Source organism: Podarcis liolepis (genome assembly GCF_965112155.1).
Source record: "Podarcis liolepis genome assembly, chromosome: 8".
NCBI classification, from domain to species: Eukaryota; Metazoa; Chordata; class Lepidosauria; order Squamata; family Lacertidae; genus Podarcis; species Podarcis liolepis.
Genome location: NC_139560.1, coordinates 85,804,971 through 85,824,382, shown reverse-complemented (window position 1 = coordinate 85,824,382; position 19,412 = coordinate 85,804,971). Strand labels below are relative to the sequence as shown.

The following is a 19,412-nucleotide window of genomic DNA, read 5'->3' as shown; positions in this document are numbered from 1 at the left end:
TGGTAAACCAAGATCCATAGGGCTAGAGGCAAGTTAAGACAGGCTGTTTCCCGAGTGGGCTGGTAACTATGAAGAGAACCAGAGATGGAAGGAGCATTGACAAGTGGCCTGGTGGTCAGCTTTCAGGTCAAGCAAATAGAGGAAAGAGTTGTCCAGACTGAGGACCCCAGCCTAGAGCATCAGTCCTACAGAGACAAGCCTAACTGGTTCCTCAGGTCACCTGTTCCAGATGGCCTAATGAGTCACCGTTTTCTCACTCTGACCGCTGTATCAAATGTGTTGCAGCACAGTAGAAGATCAGCCTGAGAGCTTCCTTAGTAGTGCGAGGAATAAAGCGCCTGAGGCCCCTTCACCTCAGCAATTTGTGCTGAGTTTAGGATTGAGGCCTCAGTGAGCTGCTTGCTTTGAAAGGAGGGAAATGGGCTCATCTTTGACCCCACTCTTGACATTGCTGTGACTCTGTCTAGGTTCCTCTTCATCCTCCTGGGCCCCAGAGCCAAAGTGAAGGCCTACCATGAAATCGGCAGGGCTGTGGCTACTCTCCTGACAGATGAGGTGAGTTTGGGTTCTGGGTGGGAGGTGCAAAGATCTGCTACCACTGCCATAAAATTAGGGAAGGTGCCGCACACTGCAGTTCTGGCATAGCGTGATGGTGCTCAAGGCTGGAGAAGTCAACGGGTGATTAGCACCCCTAAAGTCAATCTTCTAATTGCCCAGGGAGGAACAGGTCTTGGATTGCTAGGTAAGGTTGCCACCAGTTCAAACTTTTTAACGGGCTGTCAATATTTTTCAGAACCCTATCATAATTATCATGAAATGTATTATGAACATAGTTTGTCCATATTCTTTGTGAAAGGACTATTGTATGACTGAGCAAACCTCATACAGCCCTGCCTTCTGTTTCAAACTGACGTGTCTTGGAGGGGGCAATTGGCTTCTGGAGGTAGCAAAGAACAATAGCAAATCTGCTCTAAACTAATAAAAAGAACTCCCCAGAGCATTTTTAATGTAGAAAATATAATGCATATAATGTAGGAAAACTTCAAATTATTACGTAGGCTAGAAAGGAGCTGCATTATGCATTAGTGACTTATTTTCCAGCTGCAAAATTAATGATTAAAACATGTAACTTTATAGTTGTGATGATACTTTGGCCCCAGTAAGCCCCTTAATGCTCTATCATTGACACAGCAAATGGCTGAATTGTCCATAATTTCCTCCGTTTAAGGGTGAACAGTTTTCTTGACATTTTAGATTGTGTAAGGTCACGAGTCTGTTTTGCTGCATGCAGGCAACCAAAACCACCACAAGCCCTTGCGCTTTCCCGGAATGCATTCCCGTGATTTGTCTTTCCTGTAAGCAGGCAGAGCTGGGACTAATACCATTCCTTTCCAGCTTTTCCAAAGGGTTGCCCGGAAAGCAAGAGACGCAGAAGATCTCACTGCAGGAATTGATGAGTTTCTGGATGAACTGACTGTCCTACCCCCGGGCAAATGGGACCCAACCACTCGAATTGCCCCCCCAAAATGCCTGCCTTCACCACAGAAGAGGTATGTGCAAAGAGGAGCTAGGAACAGGAAAGAAAGTTGCTGATTCTTAGATCTCTTTAGCTAAAATTTAATATTGTAGAGATATTTGATTATATTCGTGTACACTGCTCTGGAATCTATGTTTTGGATGAAATGTTAAAAAAAAAGAAAAGAGATGATAAAAAATTAAGGGGGCGGCAAATTACCTCACTGTGTTTCAAGCCACTAATGTGAACATCCTCTATATCTCATTGCTGGGAAATTCTGGTCCTTGCCAGCCGCTCTGGCCCAAGGCATGCAAATGTTGCAGGCGCAGGTGCCTGTTCCACTCCATTTGTGACACTGCCAGGCAACACAATCCCTGTTCCTCCAGCCATCAGGTCTTGTGTGTGTTCTGTTTTTATTTTCTTCTTTGCTGGAGGGCATCCTGGCTGCCTGTTCTGCCACACAGTTCCATTGTTTCCTGTAACCAAACTACTTCAAAGCTGTGTGCCAGGCATAGGCAAACTTGACCCCCAGATGTTTTGAGACTACAGTTCCCATCATCCCTGACCACTAGTCCTGTTAGCTAGGGATGATGGGAGTGGTAGCCCCAAAACACCTGGAGGGCTGAGTTTGCCTATGCCTGCTGTATGCGCTACCTTTATGGTTTGGTTTTTTTTAATAAAAAAAAAGAGGTGGGATGGGGGCAAGGCACGAACCTGCAGTAATGCTGCTGCCACCACTGCTAACATGTGGGCTGGATCAATGATTCCTGCACTGCAGGGGGTGGACTAGATTTACCCTTGGGCTCCCTTCCAACTCTACAGTTCTATGATCAGATATGACGCTGCCCATTATTCCTCTGGGTATTGTGCCATGAGGCATATGGAGGGCGTATCACTGCATCTTCCATACAAGCCACTGGAGCCTGTCAGTGGCAGATAGGAATAGAGAGGAGAGAGGAGGATCATCAGCCCCCAGCAGAATGCTGCTTCTTTGCAAACCAGAATGCCTCTATCCTGAAAGGTGCCCCTTGCATTCTTAGGATCGCCTTGCACTTCCGCGAGTGGAATCCCCACGCGAGTGGGCACTTGTCTGCCGCGGACGAGCGTCATGCCCATGGGCATCAGCACGTCAGTGAAGAGCTGAAGAGGACCGGAAGGTAAAACTCAGGGCAGGGAGGGGGACTGTAGGCAGGGGCTTCCCGCCAGGCCTCTGGAGTGGGGAGGCTCACAGGTACAGGGCTGGAGCAAGGCCAGCTGTGCATCGTTGCCAGCACTGGCCTGGAGTGGGAGGTGGGAAAAGGGGCAGGGGGGACCAAAATGCAGCAAATTAAAAACCCCAGATTAAGGAAGTCTCTCCTTTTCTCCCTGCTGCAGACTATTTGGAGGGTTAGTGAAGGATATCCAGAGAAAAGCCCGCTGGTACTGCAGCGATTTCTATGATGCCCTCAACATCCAGTGCCTTTCAGCCATCCTGTACATCTACCTGGCCACAGTCACCAACGCCATCACCTTTGGAGGGATGCTGGGAGATGCGACAGACAACATGCAGGTCTGAGCAAGAGTCCTGCTGGCAATGCCCACATGCGCTCTGTGGTTCTCAACACCTCTGCTCCCCCGCCTCATGTTGCCACAGCAACCTGCACAGGCACACCGGCATAGGCGCCGACTCCATGGGGCCTGAGGGGGCCCGAGCCCCCTCAAAAATTCGTTTGGGGGGGCTCTGCCCCCCCCAATAATTTAAGAAAATTATTAGGCACCTTGCCAAAAACTGGCGCGCGCCTCCCAAAGTGACCGGGAGTTCCTGAGAAGGGGCGGGCAGGTCGGTCAGTCAGAGGAAGACCCCCAGCGGCGGGACTTTAGAAAGGAATGGAGCCGCGGGGCTGAGGAACGGCGTATTCGTCGCCGGCGAGGGACCGGGGTGAGGGGAGAATGGAGGGGATGGGAGTTCCCGCCGCCGGAGCGGGGCTTTTTTTCTGGGTTCGGCTAAGGTGACGTTGGTAGGAGGGGGTGGCCGCCTCCCGGCGCGAAGCCTGGGGAGGGCAGGCCGGTTCTTGCATGCAAAAGCACCACTGCCATCCTGCTGCCAGTATGGACCCCGGTATGGGCCCCCCCAATATTTTTTATAAGTCGGCGCCCCTGCACACCGGGGGGGGGGGGAGAGAAGGGAATGCACCTCTGGCACTCCTTGGTTGCTGCACAGGAGCGGGGGGTCTCATGCCCACCAGCCCAGCTGCAGCAGTTAGATGGGGGTTGGCCATTTAACCAACCAGAGTCATGTGCTTCTTCCTGTGATTCAGGGTGTGCTGGAGAGTTTCCTGGGAACTGCTTTTGCTGGAGCCTTTTTCTGCCTGTTTGCTGGCCAGCCTCTCACCATCCTAAGCAGCACGGGGCCTGTCCTGGTCTTTGAGCGGCTTCTTTACTCCTTCAGCAAGTAAGTAAGACCCCTCATATCGGAAAGTGTTCGCATTGGAAGCAAGCCGTCGGAGCTGTCCTTGCTTATGACCCTGAATGACGGGGTTATTCAAGAGAGGTTGAATATATTCAAGAGGGAGGAAGGAGAGAAAGGAATAGAAAAAGAAAAATTAAAATTTAAAGAAAATAGGTTTAAAAAAATGATAGAAAAATAAGATTAAGAAAATAAAGAATTTCTGATTATTCATCTGTCCACGATATAAAAACAATATTCACTTTGTCCAGTCCAATATTACATCTCATAAAGCCACTTTCTATAAACAAACATTATCTTCAGTCCTCAAATCCAGATATCATTACTTCATTTTCTTTTCATGCAAAAAGTCTACGAGAAGTTTCCAATCTTTAACAAACGTTAACAATGACTTTCCTCTGAAAGCATGTCATTTTTGCCATCCCAGCTAAGTCAGTCAGTTTTAACAGCTGTTCTTCCATTGTTGGTGATAATGGATCCTTCCTTATTTGTACATAAAAGTGTTTTGCAGCCATAATTGTATTGTAACAAAGTTCCATAGCAGGATGTTCACTGTTATTGGGAAATGTGTCAAAGCATTTACAGAACACGGTTCAGTATGTCAAGCCCAGTAAGAAAGTCAGCCTGGCTTAACTTCCCAACATAAAAAGGTTCATGCAGGAGGCCTCAGCTGATCAAGTGCAAGCGGGCTATCACTGGATGAAAGCAAAGGGCTTGTCTCCTGGTGCAAAGTGTCTTGACCAGGCATTGCTGCTCAGCTGCCTTCAGCTCAGCCTGACAGCTGAAGAGGCTGGTGCCTCTGGGGAGAAGAGGGGTGCATTCTACCTCCCCCCCCCATCCCAGTGCATGGATTCCATTGCTCATAATTTGATAATTTCAGATATTAACTGAGTGGTGTGCATGTGAGAAATAGGTGGCCTCAGACTACCATCTCTTTCTACCTTTTTGTAAGTGAGGGGAGCCGACCTGCAAGCTGGCAAGAGAAAGTGCTGAAATGTCAGTCTCCCAATAGCAGAAGACTGGCTGTAGATGTAACTCCTTAGCTGCTATGTGCCTACCTTGTTGAGACACCAGGGCAAGAAGGTTAGAGTAGGATGTGGCATCTTGTGGTTAACTGTCTGCTCTCTTGCAAGTGAAGCAGCCCATTCAGGAATATTCTTTTGGCCCTTCCTTCCTTCCTTCCTTCCTTCCTTCCTTCCTTCCAGAGACTACAGCTTGGATTACTTAGAATTCCGCCTCTGGATTGGCCTCTGGGTGGCCTTCTTTGGCCTCATACTGGTGGCTACCGAAGCCAGTTACTTGGTGCAGTATTTCACACGCTTCACCGAAGAAGGCTTCTGTGCCCTCATCAGCTTCATTTTCATCTACGATGCAGTTAAGAAGATGCTGTCTCTGGTGGAACACTACCCAGTCAACTGGGACTACAAGATCAGTGATGTCACCTTGTACAGCTGCACCTGCCGGGTGCCAGAGAGAGGTGAGATGAGAAGCCCATGCTTGTTGCAATGGGTGCGTTGGAATAGCTGGAAACCCTGCAGGGAAGCTGTTGTCTGCCTGAATCTCTAGTCCGATTGGTCCATGATGGGTCACATCTGAGGAATTCTTCAGCTTAGGTTTTTTTCCTGCCCCCCCCCCATCTTCAGGCAACAGTGGACTTGTACAATGGTCCAAAATATGAATCAATGTTTTACATTATCATTTTATTTATTTATACCTGCCTTTTTCCCTGATAGGGACTCAAGGCAGTTTACAGTCAAAAATAAAAAGGTAAAGGTGAAGGGACCCCTGACCATTAGGTCCAGTTGTGGCCGACTCTGGGGTTGCAGTGCTCATCTCGCTTTATTGGCCGAGGGAGCCAGTGTACAGCTTCCAGGTCATGTGGCCAGCATGACTAAGCCACTTCTGGCGAACCAGAGCAGAGCACGGAAATGCTGTTTACTTTCCCGCTGGAGCGGTACCTATTTATCTACTTGCACTCTGAGGTGCTTTCGAACTAAGAGGTTGGCAGGAGCAGGGACCAAGCAACAGGAGCTTACCCGTCAAATAAGAGCAGCTTAAAACATAGGGAAAGCAATAATTAAAATAAAAACCAATTAAACATTGATAAAATTAAAACTATTTATGTGTACATAAAAATATATTAAAACCAGACAGGTAATTACAATAAAAACAGCAGAGCACCAGACCTTCAGTTCAGCAAAGTCTGTTGGAATAAGTCTTCACCTGCCAGCAGAAGGAATGCAAGAAGGGAGCCGGTCTAGCTTCTCTAGAGAAGGCCCTCACCTGCACCCCCCCATGTGCCTGGGAGGGTGGCAGGACCAAGAGAAGGGCATCCCCTGAAGATCTCAAAACCTGGGCAGGTTGCATGAGGAAATATAGTCTTTCAAACAGCTTGGACCTAACCATTGTTTCTTTCAGACAACTCTTCTCTTCTGAACGAGACACTGTTCCCGACCTTCAGCAGTTTGGGAGAGGTAAGAAATTGAATCGTTTTCAATGATTAGGATGTGAATGAAAGGAAACCAAGGTCCAAAGAGCCTACAGTATGTTGTGACTAATGCAACCGACCAAAGGAGGATCAAGAACTCCATGTCCCTTGGAGACCTTGAATTATTTCCTGGTGTCATAGCTGGGACAGGTGGAATGGCCAAGGGGTCATCATGCAGTAGCCGTCACTGCCAAGATACATCCTCACCCTTATGTGGATTTAACGTCGTTCTTTTGAAAACATCACAGCCTCACAAATGCTAGACCCTTCTGCAGTCCTTCTGGAGTCATCCCATAACTCCCACCCCCAAAACAAATCCCAAATAGATGCTCCTGCCCATTTTATTAGTTAATGGTGAAGTGGCCCAGAGGGCAAGTTGCAATCATGGGATGAGCCTGCTGTGGGAGGGCAGGGGAAAGGGTCGTCCTGGCTGCGGCTGCCAGTGACTGTGGCCTTGAGATGTGCAGCCAAGACACACTCTTTCCCTTACTTAACCCACCTACTAAGGCTGTCCTTTCAGCATCCTGGTGGTGAAAGGATTGGTCTGGGGAGATGCACAGCATCTCTGTATGTTCCATGCGCTCCTCATTCAGATGTGGCCTAGGAGGAGAGGGCAAAGATGGACCTCTCTGCCACCCACCCATTCTACAAGCCCAGGGCACTTCCATGTCGGTGATGGGACGCCACACCTGGGGCAAAGGAGATCCTAGGGCACACACTGCTCTGTCCTTTGAGGGAGGGGGAGAGCCCCAGGGCTGAAGGGAAGCAGGCAGAGGGGGGACTGAAACCGGGAAAGGGGGGGTGGAGTTTGGGATTCCAAAGGGTTCATAATTACAATTTATTCTGTTGCTTTTATTTTTTCTTATCATTGTTATGGGAAATTCGTGGAAGGGAACCTTGGTCGGCCTTAGAAAAAATGGTTTAAGAATAAGAACTGATGTATAAGTTCAATGTTTAAGTTTGGATAAGGTAAAACTGGATTTTGTAAATGAACTAAACTAAATGAAAATAAGGTTATCAAAAATAAACTGAAGAAAGGGATGAGAAACACTGCAAAATTAATGAATGTTAGAACGATGACGGCTTAGAAGCTAGGTGGTTTATAGCAATAATGTTCAAGTTAAAAGAAAAGAAAGGTTAAAACTCAATGAAATTAAGGGAGAGGACTTGCTGAATAAATATTTTGAAATTGGAATACAGAAAGGGGAGGTAGGAGGAGGTCAGCGAAGTAAGGCATAAGAAAATAAGGGATTGAAATTATACTTGTTCTTTTTTGTCTGTGTTTTGTTTGTTTTTCTTTTGTATATAATTTCTGAAACTTCAATAAATATCTATTAAAAAAAGAGGGGGAGCAGGCAGAGGGCTGCCACCGCCACTCCGAATCCCAGTGACCTCCACTTGAGGCGGCTGCCTCACATTGCCTGTTGGTCTGGCCAGCCCTGTCCCTGCTCCGAATCTTTGCCCCAGGGCAGCTGGGGACCAGGGAGAGGGAAGAAAGGCAGAAAGGGATGCTGTGCATACAGAGAGACGTCACCATGATGCTTGAGACTGGGATCAATTCCACAAAACATCCGTCCTAGGCAACAGCACATCTTTCCGCCTTGCTCAGGGCTGGGATCCATTTCTTTAAGTCAGGCAGTGTATACTTGAGATTGCTGCTTTCTTCTCCACAGCAGTCGGAGTTTGGGAACTGGTCCCTGCTGACCAAGAAAGAGTGTGTACAACTCGGAGGCCACCTAGTGGGCAACAGCTGCAACTTCGTGCCTGACATCACTTTCATGTCTTACATTCTGTTCCTGGGAACATTCCTCTGCTCTATGGCCTTAAAGAACTTCAAGTCCAGCCGCTATTTCCCCGCAGCTGTGAGTACCTCCCCTCTCTCATCCATTCCCTGGATAAGGGGGTGGGCAGGTGGTTTCAATATGTGCAATTACTACTACACCCTCCAAGTTCTTTCATGTGCCTGGTTTCTTCTACACCAGGAAATCTCCTTACTTCCTTCAGTTGGGTCCCAGAAGATATTGCCCAGCGCTCAGTGAGAAATGAATGCCTCCATCCCTGGGCCACCGAGGCTTTGAGGGGAGGCAGGAGGCCATTCCAGCAGGATTCCCTGCAGAACTACTCAGCTCTGCGCTTTTTATATCTGCAAGCAGATTCTGAACATAGCAGACACCAAGGCCAACTGAATATTCAATAAGCAAAAAGCTCAGCTGTACAATCCAGGACTGTAGAGCAGTTGGTTAGAGCATAGTGCTGATGATTCCAGGGTGGCAGGTTCGATACCCGTATGGAACAGCTGCATGTTCCTTCATTGCAGGGGTGGACCAGATGATCGCCAGGGTCCCTTCCAACTCTACCATTCTATGATTCTAAACAAAATGTTTCAGTATAAAGTCTGTTTGCTTTGCTCCCCTATCCTCCCACCCTCCCGCCAGCCATCACTTAACTTTTCTTTTTGATGTGCTTATCCTAGTGTCCATGGTCCAGAGTGAGGCTTGTTGGTCCCATTGACTGCATTAGATACTTTAGGGGAGGCAATGAGGGGTTTTTTCCCTTGACAAAGGGCAGCCCACTGTAAGGATTCCTGCTCTCGAATGAGCGTGGGTTGTGTCCCTTGGCAGCTTGTCCGTTTTATTGCTCTTCTTTTTTTCTTTACAGTCATTGGGGACCAGGGGGGGGGGGGTTAGTTGCACAATAAGTGCATAGGCATTACTTGTTTTTAGCATTTATTTTATATTTCATTCTAAGATTTACATCCCTCATAATAGCACACAAAAAAGAAACTAAAGAAAAGAACAGGCCATTGTTGAGAGGATGCAGACCTGTCTCCTCAAAGCAGAGCATGTTTGCTAGATTGCTGCTGCCATCCCTTCACTCTCTCACCTGCACGTTCTTTGCATAGTTCCATCTCTCTCTCTCTCTCTCTCTCTCTCTCTCTCTCTCACACACACACACACACACACACACACACACCTCTTCCAGAGTCCACCATCCTCTCACACAAACATCTACAGTTATAAAGGAAGTGTAATTTTACATCTTGGTTTATAGAAAGTAACACACACTTTTTATCGGAACCTTCCTTATAAGGTGTTTCACTCCTGACTTTTCTGAATTTTATTAAAGTCCAGGTCCAGGGCTTCTTTGGAATGGGAACACTAACCTTAACTCTGCATATTTGCAAGTGTAAACCTTGCTCTGCAAATCTCATGGCAATTATTTTGTTTGGTTTTTAGCTGCGGAGGCTGGTGGGCGACTTCTCCATCATCCTAGCTATCCTCATATTCTGTGGAATCGATGCTGCCCTTGGACTGGAGACCCCGAAGCTCATTGTGCCCAACAAATTCAAGGTGGGCCTGGCTTGGAGCATGCCAAAGAGTTGCTCTGTTAGGGTGCAGAATAAGTGCAAATGTTGCGTCTGGGGCCATACGTTTCTGTGGAATTTTAAAGGTGTGAGAGGATTACATAAGAAAGAAGTTTAAGTAAAGAATTTCTCTGCATGTAGCACTTTTGATCACATTTTCCAAGATGGCAGAATGGTAAGGCAGTTCTGCAAAACAAATTCCTTAGGGAGCATTAATGTTTAACTACTTGAAATGTTTTGGATCTTTCGTATGCCATCCCAATCTCAGAGTTGAGCAATTCCAGGGGTACAGCAGTTGCCCAGAGTTCTGTTTCCTTAGAATGAAGGTCAGCAGAGACTGTGATGTCTTTGGGGTGTATGTTATTATTTACACATATGTACAACCTGAGAATAAGATGGAGGAGCTCACAGCATCAACACCCTTGAAGGTCTTGCTTCTTCATCTGCCACGGCTTTGGCTCCAGCACAGAGCAAGCGTGTGTCGGGTTCCAGCTTCCAGCCTCCTCTGACCCAGCTCACTGGCTTTTGTTCTCCTCCCTACCAGTTAGGTGAGGGAGGGGGGAAAGGACCACCCATTTGTTCTATGGCACAAAGTAACACTAGTTGTGGTGCTTAACTAGCTAGCCAAAGTCACTGCCTTAATAAAGTTTGCTCTGATACATTCTACCCCCACAGATATAGGACCCCAAGTTGTGGGAAGGGACTCAAGGCATCATCCAGACTGAGGTCCCTGCCACCCAGCCCCCACAAACCTGAAGGCTGGGTGATAAGGCCAGGTGGGGACTGTAGTTTCATACAGCCTATTCAAAATAAGAATGTCTTGCAATAGCTCTGTTTGGCATCTGTAGTCCATCTCTGGTCCCTGAGCTCAGCACAGGTTATTTGGGCATCATCTGTGCCTTCTTGACAGCAGGGGATAAAACAAAAGATCCGGCAGTGCAGTGCAGTTTCTGGGTCTCTTGTAGCACCAGTACTATTCTTAAAAGGAAGTGGGAAGAGCCACGTCACTGTGTGGGTGTGAATGTCTCATGCTGCGCAATGGGCATACTTTTAATTAGTGTGTATTAACATGAATTAAGTAACACGTTGTTGACTGGCTCAGTACAGAAGGCAAAAATGGCAGGAGTCAGAGAAGAACCAGTTTTCTGCACCTGGACAGGATAAAAGTAATGCAACATATTGCTAACATTGTTGTGGAAAATTTGCCCATTTATACCTCTTGGTTCCTTAGGGATTGACTGACTGACCCACCCTCTGTCCCTCTTGGAAGTGCGCCAAGAGGAGTAATAACACACAGCAATTTTGTAATTCTTATAAGCAGCCTGTGAAGAAGGTCAGCAGTACTAGCTCCATGCCACAGATGGAGAACTGAGGCTGAGAGACACGGCTTGCATAAAGTCACCTAGTGACTTAACAGCAAGGTTTGAACCAGGAACTTCCTGGCTCTCAAGTTCAACCACCAAACTATAGTGTCTGTTGGGTATAAAAGGGCACACCTCCTGTGTCTAGGCAGAACCTGGATAAATTACACGTACCTCAGAAATTCTCCATTGCAGCAGAAGGAGAGGTAGCAGCTGTCCCTGTGTAGCACACTTGCAGTGCTGCTCATTACAGCCACACAGGGGAGGGGGGAATTACGGGACTGGGGAAGAACAGTGAGAGAAGTCATGGGATGCTCCTGGGCTTCCGTAAGCCACCTGGAACGCAGAAGTGGAGCAATGGAAGCTTTTCCTGCCATGGAAATAGAATGGGCGTGATGGCGAATGCAATACCTTCTAGACTCTGCTTTGTCTCCAGCTGCTGTTAAAGGCAAAAGGGCAGGAGCACTGAAATGAAGGAGGTGGCCTGCTGCTAAAGGGGCTCAGGATTATGACTCATGGCTTCTTGAGGCAGCTGCCCCCAAAGGGAGGGATTGCTGTGATGGGAAGGAAGGTCTCTTTCTGACTAGGGTTGGCCCAATACATTTTGGCACCTGAGGCAAGCCACGAAATGCTGCCTCCCTCCGCCCCCAAGCAGGAAAGAAGGGGTGAGTGAAATCAGGAATAAGGGGGGAAAGATCTACAGTCGTACCTTGGAAGTTGAACGGAATCCGTTCTGGAAGTCCATTCAACTTCCAAAACGTTCTTAAGCCAAAGCACTGCTTCTGATTGGCTGCAGGAAGCTCCTGCAGCAATTCAGTAGCTGCAGAAACCCCGTCAGACGTTCAGCTTCCAAAAATTGTTTGCAAACCGGAACAGTCACTTCCGGGTTCTCGATGTTCGGGAGCCAAAACGTTTGAGAACTAAGCTGTTTGAAAACCAAGGCACGACTGTATTTTGGGAACAGCGGGGGTGGGGAGGAGACGAGCAGCACCTCATATTCACCAAGCAGCCGTCCGCCAGATCTGCGGCCCCTGTGGATCCTGCTCCCTGAGGTGGTTGCCTGGCCCTGCCTCTGACAGAACTCACCATGTACAGGGTGAGTTCAGACAAGCGCTGCACATTGTGGGCAGCTACACTGATACATAAATCAACAACTCCAAACTCAAGAAGTGCCGGATATCCCCACCGTTAAGCCCATGAATCTCCTGTGTTTGGACTACAAATAACAGCCATACTGACTGGCAAACTGAGCGTGGATTCAAATTGATTGTCTTGCCTCTCCGTGTGGCATGTTGGTTTATTAAATAAAATACACACTGATTGCACACTGATGCAATCGACTTTCAGGTACTGTAGTTTAGAAGTGCTCTGGGGAGGAAAAGACAGCGCTGCAACGTCTCAGCCAATCAGAGCTGTGCACAGCCAGCCACCTTTTAGGTTGCAAATTTTGCAGGGCGGTATCTTCTGTCTTGTTTGGTACTCTACAAATATTTCCTGCACACGGATCAATTATTCATTTATTGCTTCCAACAAATATATATGGCGTAGCTTTATAGCCGAGTCTATGTTTACTCAGAAATAAGCTCCAATGATTTAAGTAGGACTTACTCCCAAGTAAGTGTAAATGGAATTGCTGTCTTAGACTCTTTAGCACAAACGCGGGGCAATGTCCTGATGTCTGAAAGATTGCTGACTCCATCCCCACTCCATCCCCACTCCCCAGGGACCCCTGGGAGGGAGAGACGCATGTCTCAGGCTTCCGTTGCCTGGATTCTTTGGGGGGGCCCAGGACAGTTAGACGGGTATAAAACTAAGGTGTTCAAGGTCTGCACAGACTACAGGCATCATAACTGAGCCAAAGCCAAGCAACCCTGCCATGGCTGTTCCCCAGCGGCACTGTGAGCAGGGAAGCAGGAGTTGGCTGGTGGATCAGGGCCAAGCTTGAGCTGCCCTGCTGCAGGCCTGGGCGTGAAGGATTAACTGAGGCTTTGTGGGGAGCAGCCCTGCCTGCCTGCCAAAGGAGGGGCGTAGGAGGGAGCTCATGGTCTCTCCTCCTAACAGGCAGCCAAGAAGCAGCTTGTGCAATGTGGGTGGAACGCCAGGGCCAAGATCGGGGGCCCCATATACTAGTATTATCCTTATCACTATTAATTCATTTATACTGAGCCCTTTTCCCTGGCAAGGAATCAAGGTGCCTTACAGATAAAATAGGAGCAGCTAAAACTCAAACATTTATAGAATTAAAGCTACACATAAATATAAAAGATAATTATCTGCATGTCTTTTTTATTTACAATAAAAAAACCAGTGCAGCTCCAGCCCTTTAATTAAAACCAGTCAGTTCCCCAAAGCCTGTTGGACTAAGGAGGTTTTCACCTGCCAGAGGAGGAAGCACAGCAAGGAGGGAGCCAGTCTGGCTTCTCCAGGGAGGGATTTCAGAGTCTGAGAAGCCACCACCAAGGAGGCTGGCTTTGCAGGTGCTTCTGCACTTGGAGTAACCGGCGCCCGACATTTCTCTGCCAGTCTTACGTTAAATGAATTGGGATTCAAGCGGGATCCCTTGGCAGGGAAAAGAAGACAATGAGCCCGTTTCAGATGCAGAAGCAGAGCTTCAGATAAGTCTTCTGCCTCAACCAGCAGTTGAGGCTGGGACAAATGGCCTTCGTCCTGGCGGCCACCCTTAAGCCAGCTGCATCTTCTAGACTACCGGTTTCTGTACTTTTGGGTCCACTTGCCCCTTTGTTCCATAAGATCATCCCCATAAGCTCCACCTTATAGAAAGCATTAATCGAAATACAGTAGTGGTTTACACAACCCCCTATGGAAGATAATAACAATAAAATTCAAACAGAAACAATTAATTGCACATTTATTGAAAACCCAGTTAAAACTATGTAGTTTAATTAAGGCTGGATCTTGGCACATCAAAGAAGTGTTTTAGTTAAACGCCTAGTGAGAAATCGGGTTGGCAGAAATGGAGCTCCACAGCACCATCTGGTGTCACAGTGTTATAATGCATATCCAGCGCATATAAAGCGGTTTTTCTTTGCCAATGGAGCTGAGTCCTAATTCAACAAAATGGAAGAAATTGATCCAGCAAATCCAGATGTAGTTATTTACATCTCCAGCACCCCCTTGCCTCTTAGCACCCACTTAGGTAATTCCACCGCCCCACAAAGAACAAGACCACACGCTTTGGGAAACACTGCTCTAGACTCCAGTCTAGAGCAAGGCCCAATGTTTTATTTAATTCTTATTTAGAATATATGGAATATGAATGCATTAATCAAATGGTGGTGGTGGTTTTTCTTTTTAAAAAGTCATGTAACTCTAATCACAGGACCTGTAAAACACTATCAAGATGTAATGAAAACAAGCCCTCTGTAATTTAATCAGCTGGAAAGCCACCCTCTGTGAATAGCCTTGCAGCCCTGCCTGTGTGCTCAGATGAGAGTGGAGGCACAGAGAGCTTGAGGAGGCAGCTCAACAAATCTGTGGCTGAAATTCTTGCCGCCTGCCCTCGTTCCAGCCTGGGCCCTACTAACTTTTCCCAATCAACCTTTTCTCTACAGCCTACAAACCCTGAGAGAGGCTGGGTTGTGTTTCCGTTTGGAGCAAACTCCTGGTGGATATGCTTGGCATCGTCAGTGCCTGCCATTTTGGTCATTATCCTCATCTTCATGGACCAGCAAATAACAGCTGTCATTCTCAACCGCAAGGAGTATAAGCTTCAGGTCAGTGCTGGGCTGGCGTTCTCTCAGGTATGTGCTGTGATAGATTTTTCCAAAGAAGTAAACAGCCATTGAACATCTGCTTCAAAGCAAATCTGTCCCTGTGACTCACCTCAGAGGTTGCAATGCGCCAGTTCTAGCTGCTGCAGACATCATTCTGGCGTGACGTCAGTTAAAAAAATCGGAAGAAACGGAGGAGACAGATTGAGATTTCTGTCAGCTGCCCATCTCCTAGTTCTGAGTGCTGGATGCACTGAGTGCTGGATATTTCCCTCATCCTACACCTATCAGTCACCCCACAGTCACAAGGTAGCCTGTCACAACTAACAATCTTGTAGTTTTCATGCTTTTTGGTGCATGGAAATTGCTTAACTCTTCTTTTTAAAGCAAAGGTTTGCTCCTGTAGTTTCCTTGTGAAAACGTCTGCTAAATTATATGAACCATTGGAAGTGGAGCACGTGCAAAGTCCCCCCCCCCTCCTCACTATTTTAAAGGGTTCTTTCTTCCCCATTCCAGTTATTATTTCTCTTGATAACCTCCTACCTCTTTTATTGTACACTTTTATTGATGCTTCATAATACAAATTAGTATTATGAAGTATCACTCGTGACTATCTGGGGCCATGCTGTGTGCTTGACTCTTCCCTCCAGGAACTGTTTATTACCACTGTAGAGCTCTTTTAGATCTTGGCATCAGAGACTTTAACATGTTCGTCTCTCTGCTGCATTTTATTAATTTTATTAGTAATTAGAATATTCAGGCTTTGTAATGTTGGAATGTGGTTTGTCTTATCTGGCTTAACTATACAGTACCTGAAAACATACTACCGTCTTTCATTACCTGTGCTATTATTCCACCTTTAGTCCACCTTATATTTTATGTATGTTCATTCGTACTCCAGTGCCTATATGATAACTCAAATTTGCTAGTGATTTATGTAGATTTCCTCTTTTGCGTGCTTTATTCTGAAGCCAGTATTTCATGCTTGTGGAGAAGGCAATACCTTGAGCCCTTTAAAAATATTGATTTATTCTTAAAACCACAAAGCTTTAAAATGTTCTTTTTAAAAAATCAGAATTCTGAATTCTGTGCTGGACCCCAGATTGTGCTGAAAGTCTTGCTTATGCGAAGTTACACACAAAACTGAGAGGCCCTTCGGTTATTGGGAAGAGCCTGGCCATTGTCTTTCAAAACCTGAAGATAGGCAAATGGTCAGGTGCAAAGCCCAGGCGCAAGTTCGCGGGCCTGTTGTATCTCCCTTAGAAATGCTACCCACCCACTCCTGAAGCAGCTGATCCAACATCCTTGGGAGTGAGGGCAGAGTTCCTTCCACATCAGCATAGGTTAATAAAGAGACACAGGTTGTGTACACACTCCCATTTATTCTGTATCCAGTGCGTTCCCACCATTGGTTCGGGAAGCTGTGTAATAATAATAATAATTATTATTATTATTATTATTATTATTATTATTATTATTATTATTATTATTATTATTAATATATATATACCCCACCCTCCCCAGCCAAGACCGGGCTCAGGGCGGCTAACACCAGGTATAAAAACAATTGATTAAAATACAACTTAAAACAAGATTAAAATACAACATTAAAATGCAGCCTCATTTCAGTAGAAACTCAAAACAAAAACTTTTGGGGGATGAAAACATCAAACCGTCACCAAGGCCAACTATCCAGACTGGTCCTACGTGGGCCAGAAAAAGCCAGGGAAGTCCCCACCAAATAGGAGTTCCATCACAGAAGGAGAAAGGAAAAAGGAAATAGGGGAAGGGGATCAAGATGATTCCAAGCCAAAGGCCAGGTGGAACAACTCTGTCTTACAGGCCCTGCGGAAAGAAATCAGATCCCGCAGGGTCCTGGTCTCATGAGGCAGAGCATTCCACCAGGCCGGGGCCAGTGTTGAAAAGGTCCTGGCTCTGGTTGAAGCCAATCTAACTTCCTTAGGGCCTGGGACCTCTAGGGTGTTGCTATTTATGGACCTTAAGGTCCTCCATGGGGCATACCGGGAGAGGCGGTCCTGTAGGTACGAGGGTCCTAGGCTATGAAGGGCTTTAAAGGTCAAAACCAGCACTACACATTACGTCCGCCGCAATCCATACCAATCCTGTATCTGTCCAATATATTGTTTAATGAAATACGGCATTCTGGTGTGCCCCCCCGCCCCCTCCAACCAGATTCGATCTGCATTGCAAAAAAGAACAGTCTAGCTGTGTTTCTAGGTGTGCACCACCAGTCTCACCCTTCTGTGGAGTAGAGAGCTTAGCAGCCGCTCTTCCCACAGCATTCCCTGCTGGGTTAATGGGCTGCAGCTCTATCCATACTCCTCTGTGTGAGCAGAAACTGGTTCCTCTGGTTGGGTTGTCTGAGGGAGTGCCTGGCATTTCTCTGCCGTGTGGCCTCTCGCCCTTGCTGGCGTTTAGCTGGCTCAGACTTCAGCTGTGCGTGCGCCTGTGTTTTGCTTTGTTTACTGCCAGTTTCTTGACGTGGCAGAAGCTCTTCCAGAGGGAGCCAAGGGTTAGGGTTCAATGAATCAGCACACATGGTATCCCAAGCCACGCGGGGCCTGAGCCAGACCCTGCACCCATCATGGCTAGACCAAATGGACAGATAGGATTAGCCTGGAAGGCCAACGAAACACTTCTCGTTCAGCTTAATTCTCTTTTCTTGGAGAAACAGCCACCTAGAAACATCCATGGAGACCTAGGAAATGCTTTTCTAAACCTCACATTCTGTGCTCAGTGAGACAGTAGGTTTGTTTGCTTAAAACAAGCCATCGAGGGAGAGGGATTATGTTCAAGGGAAAGTTGCTCAAGGATAGTGCTTTAGACCAAGGTTGTAGTAGATGCCCAGCAGTTGGGGTTTGCATGAGATGTGACAGAACTTGCACCCCAAAGGGAAGATGGATGGCTGAGCTGGCTGGCTGCTGGTGTCTGGCCCTTAAGTCCTTTGCATTGGCAGATACAACAAAGATTCCAAAACGTATGTGTGTCCAACATACATTTTTACCACAAGAGACAGAAAGCAGTCTTTGGCTCTTGCCATTCACTCTGTTCTCATGGTCAGGATTTCTTTGTTTATTGGTTTATTTTATTTGTCAAATTTAGCTGAGATTCCTGCATTGCAGGGGGGTGGACTAGATGACCCTTGGCTCCCTTCCAACTCCACGATTCTGTGACCCATCATTCTAACAGCTGGTTGTTCAAGATGGTCAAGAGAAGAGGCTGTAATTCAGTGGTAGAAAATAAGCCTTGAATGCAGAAGATCCCAGGATCTCAGTCCCTGACAGCTCCAGATAGGACTGGAATAGACCCTAGCCTAAAACCCTGTGGAGTCAGTGTAGACGCTACTGAACAAGATCAGTCTGATCTGATTCCATGTATGGCAGCTCCCTGTGTTGCCTTCCTATGGTAAAATATAAAAAGGGCAACCTGGCTTGTGTTATGTAATCCTATACCTGTGGCTATAGGGCAGTAAAGGTAAAGGTAAAGGGACCCCTGACCATTAGGTCCATTCGTGACCGACTCTGGGGTTGTGGCGCTCATCTCGCTTTACTGGCCGAGGGAGCCGGCGTACAGCTTCCGGGTCATGTGGCCAGCATGACTAAGCTGCTTCTGGCGAACCAGAGCAACGCATGGAAATGCCATTTACCTTCCCGCTGGAGCGGTACCTATTTATCTACTTGCACTTTGACGTGCTTTCAGACTGCTAGGTTGGCAGGAGCAGGAACCGAGCAACGGGAGCTCACCCCGCTGCAGGGATTCGAACCGCCGAACTTCTGATCGGCAAGTCCTAGGCTCTGTGGTTTAACCCACAGCGCCACTTGCGTCCCATAGGATGGTACATAAAGGTAATAAAGAATAACAATAATAACACTCCAAGGTTGGCTTGAGGTTATTAGGGAACAGCTGCAATTTCCTTCCATGGTCACCTAGACACGATCCAAGCACCTTTTAGTTTTTTATTCATTCCACAAAGTAAAGTGCCTCTAACTTGTAAAACCTGGGGTAGGGGAAGATGATGTCCAGAAAGAGACAGGGTGATTCTTCTAGTTTCCTTCCTTCCCCCCTCACCCACCCAAAGTCTAAAATGTTTCTCTGGCTATAATGCAACTTCCACAGGTACAAGAGTCCAGCTGGCACAGAAGACTGGATATCATATTAATTTGTCTTTATTCTCGAACCCCCTCAGTCTCTGATGCTGCTTAATAAAAGCTTTCACCATGTTATAGTTAACGGGGCTGTTGGATAGGAATTGCACCGCCATCACATGCACATTCTTGTTCGCCACAGCATCTGCAATGTCTTTGGTGAGGTTACGTGGGCAGGCTACTAACGAGCAACGGCAGGACCTCTTGGTTCATTTCAGTTCTCTTGGTTCATAATTTTTCCAGTTGTAAATTCAGTTCTCCATGTGTTGAATTAAAAAAAAAATCCTCATTGATTTTTCTTTAAAAACACATCTATTTATGTAGTTTTGACTAATTGTTC

At 46.9% G+C, this 19,412-nt stretch overlaps 1 protein-coding gene across 2 annotated transcripts in view; it reads left to right on the top strand.

The window, feature by feature from the left end:
• Positions 1-19,412, top strand: part of SLC4A9 (solute carrier family 4 member 9) — a 38,965-nt gene that overhangs the window by 10,062 nt on the left and 9,491 nt on the right. The window contains exons 6-15 of one of the 2 annotated variants that reach the window (XM_083519120.1): positions 468-555; positions 1,396-1,550; positions 2,557-2,673; positions 2,891-3,065; positions 3,814-3,947; positions 5,168-5,439; positions 6,381-6,436; positions 8,127-8,312; positions 9,687-9,800; positions 14,748-14,909. In XM_083519120.1, the coding sequence (XP_083375246.1) occupies positions 468-555; positions 1,396-1,550; positions 2,557-2,673; positions 2,891-3,065; positions 3,814-3,947; positions 5,168-5,439; positions 6,381-6,436; positions 8,127-8,312; positions 9,687-9,800; positions 14,748-14,909 (1,459 nt within the window). Of the gene's footprint in view, positions 1-467; positions 556-1,395; positions 1,551-2,556; positions 2,674-2,890; positions 3,066-3,813; positions 3,948-5,167; positions 5,440-6,380; positions 6,437-8,123; positions 8,313-9,686; positions 9,801-14,747; positions 14,910-19,412 lie in introns of both variants that reach the window. The other variant, XM_083519119.1, reaches the window with a different exon arrangement.